At 38.5% G+C, this 1224-nt stretch overlaps 1 protein-coding gene across 1 annotated transcript in view; it reads right to left on the bottom strand.

The window, feature by feature from the left end:
- Window positions 1–1224, bottom strand: part of OLR1 (oxidized low density lipoprotein receptor 1) — a 15465-nt gene that overhangs the window by 6588 nt on the left and 7653 nt on the right. The window contains exon 3 of the mRNA XM_012813761.2: window positions 677–922. Within this exon, the coding sequence (XP_012669215.1) occupies window positions 677–922 (246 nt within the window). The remainder of the gene's footprint in view (window positions 1–676; window positions 923–1224) is intronic.

Genomic DNA, 1224 nt, shown 5'->3' with positions numbered 1-1224 from the left:
AAAAAAAAAAAAAGAAAGAAAGAAAGAAAAGAAAAGAAATCTATTGATTAAGATGCACTGAAATGGAAAGAGATAAGGACCTATGGCAAGGGGTGAGGGCAGGAGGTTTTTTTAAGAAAAATCTCATAACTAGGCTTGGCACCTGTAGCACAGTGGTTACGGTGTCAGCCACATACACTAAATTTGGGCAGTTTGAACCCGGCCCGGGCCAGCTAACCAACAATGACAACTATAACAAAAAATAGCTGGGTGTTGTGGCAGGTGCCAGTATCCCAGCTACTTGGGAGGCTGAGGCAAGATAATCTCTTGAGCCCAAGAGTTGGAGGTTGCTGTGACCTGTGATGCCACGGCACTCTACTGAGGACAACATATAAAACTCTGTCTAAAAAAGAAAAGAAAAATATCATAAATAGAAATTTAAAAAGAAAGAATAGGCTCTTGTAGGGAAGAAAAGCTTAAATCTACCAAAAGCTGTGCTTAATTAAATCTCATTATCTCAAAGATTTGGCGTCAGGTAGGGTAGGGATGATAAAAGTTGTGAAGGTTGTTGAACACTATGAATGAATAATGATGCATATATTAATATACCAATTTTGTGCTGAGAGATATTTCAAAAAATAGTTAAGATTGAACAGAAAATTGCAGTGACTCTCTTCACATCACCTTCTCCCAATACCTGAGCAGTTTGCTGCTCTCCTCAGAGCTCCTTGGAGATTCATGTTCTGGTGCTGAAGTTCCATTTGCTCTTTGGATTTTTCATCCAGCTTCCGGGCAAGGGTTTCTATCATTTCCTTGAGTTCTCTTTGTGATTCCTCAGAAGCTTCTCCTCCCTGTTGCCGGGCTAAGCTCTGCCCCTCTAGGGTATTTTTCTGGTGAGTCAGGTTTGCTTGCTGCTGCTTTAGGAGGGTAGACACCTGGGATACTAAATGATAGCTGAATTAAGACTCTGTTTCCAAACCCAACAAAAATCCCTGCAAGGGATTTTGAAGAAATGAGGAAATCAAAACATAGAATCAAATAATTTATTTTGACAACAGATAAGCTGCTGGAAAATGGCCAAAAGTTACTCAGAAATTACGGATTTGGAAGTTATTCAATATTCCTGCGATATTTTTCTCTTACTGTCAAGAACTATGCAGAAACTTCTGATTAAAAACAAATTACCAGGATTTTTTTTTAAACATATACATGTGTTTATTAGGTTTTCACTTTTTGCCTTCACAA

This window comes from Otolemur garnettii, unplaced genomic scaffold (genome assembly GCF_000181295.1).
Source record: "Otolemur garnettii isolate 467f Iridium unplaced genomic scaffold, OtoGar3 scaffold00299, whole genome shotgun sequence".
Lineage (NCBI taxonomy): Eukaryota > Metazoa > Chordata > Mammalia > Primates > Galagidae > Otolemur > Otolemur garnettii.
The sequence above is the reverse complement of the archived record's forward strand: the minus strand, read 5'-3'. Positions and strand labels throughout refer to the sequence as shown.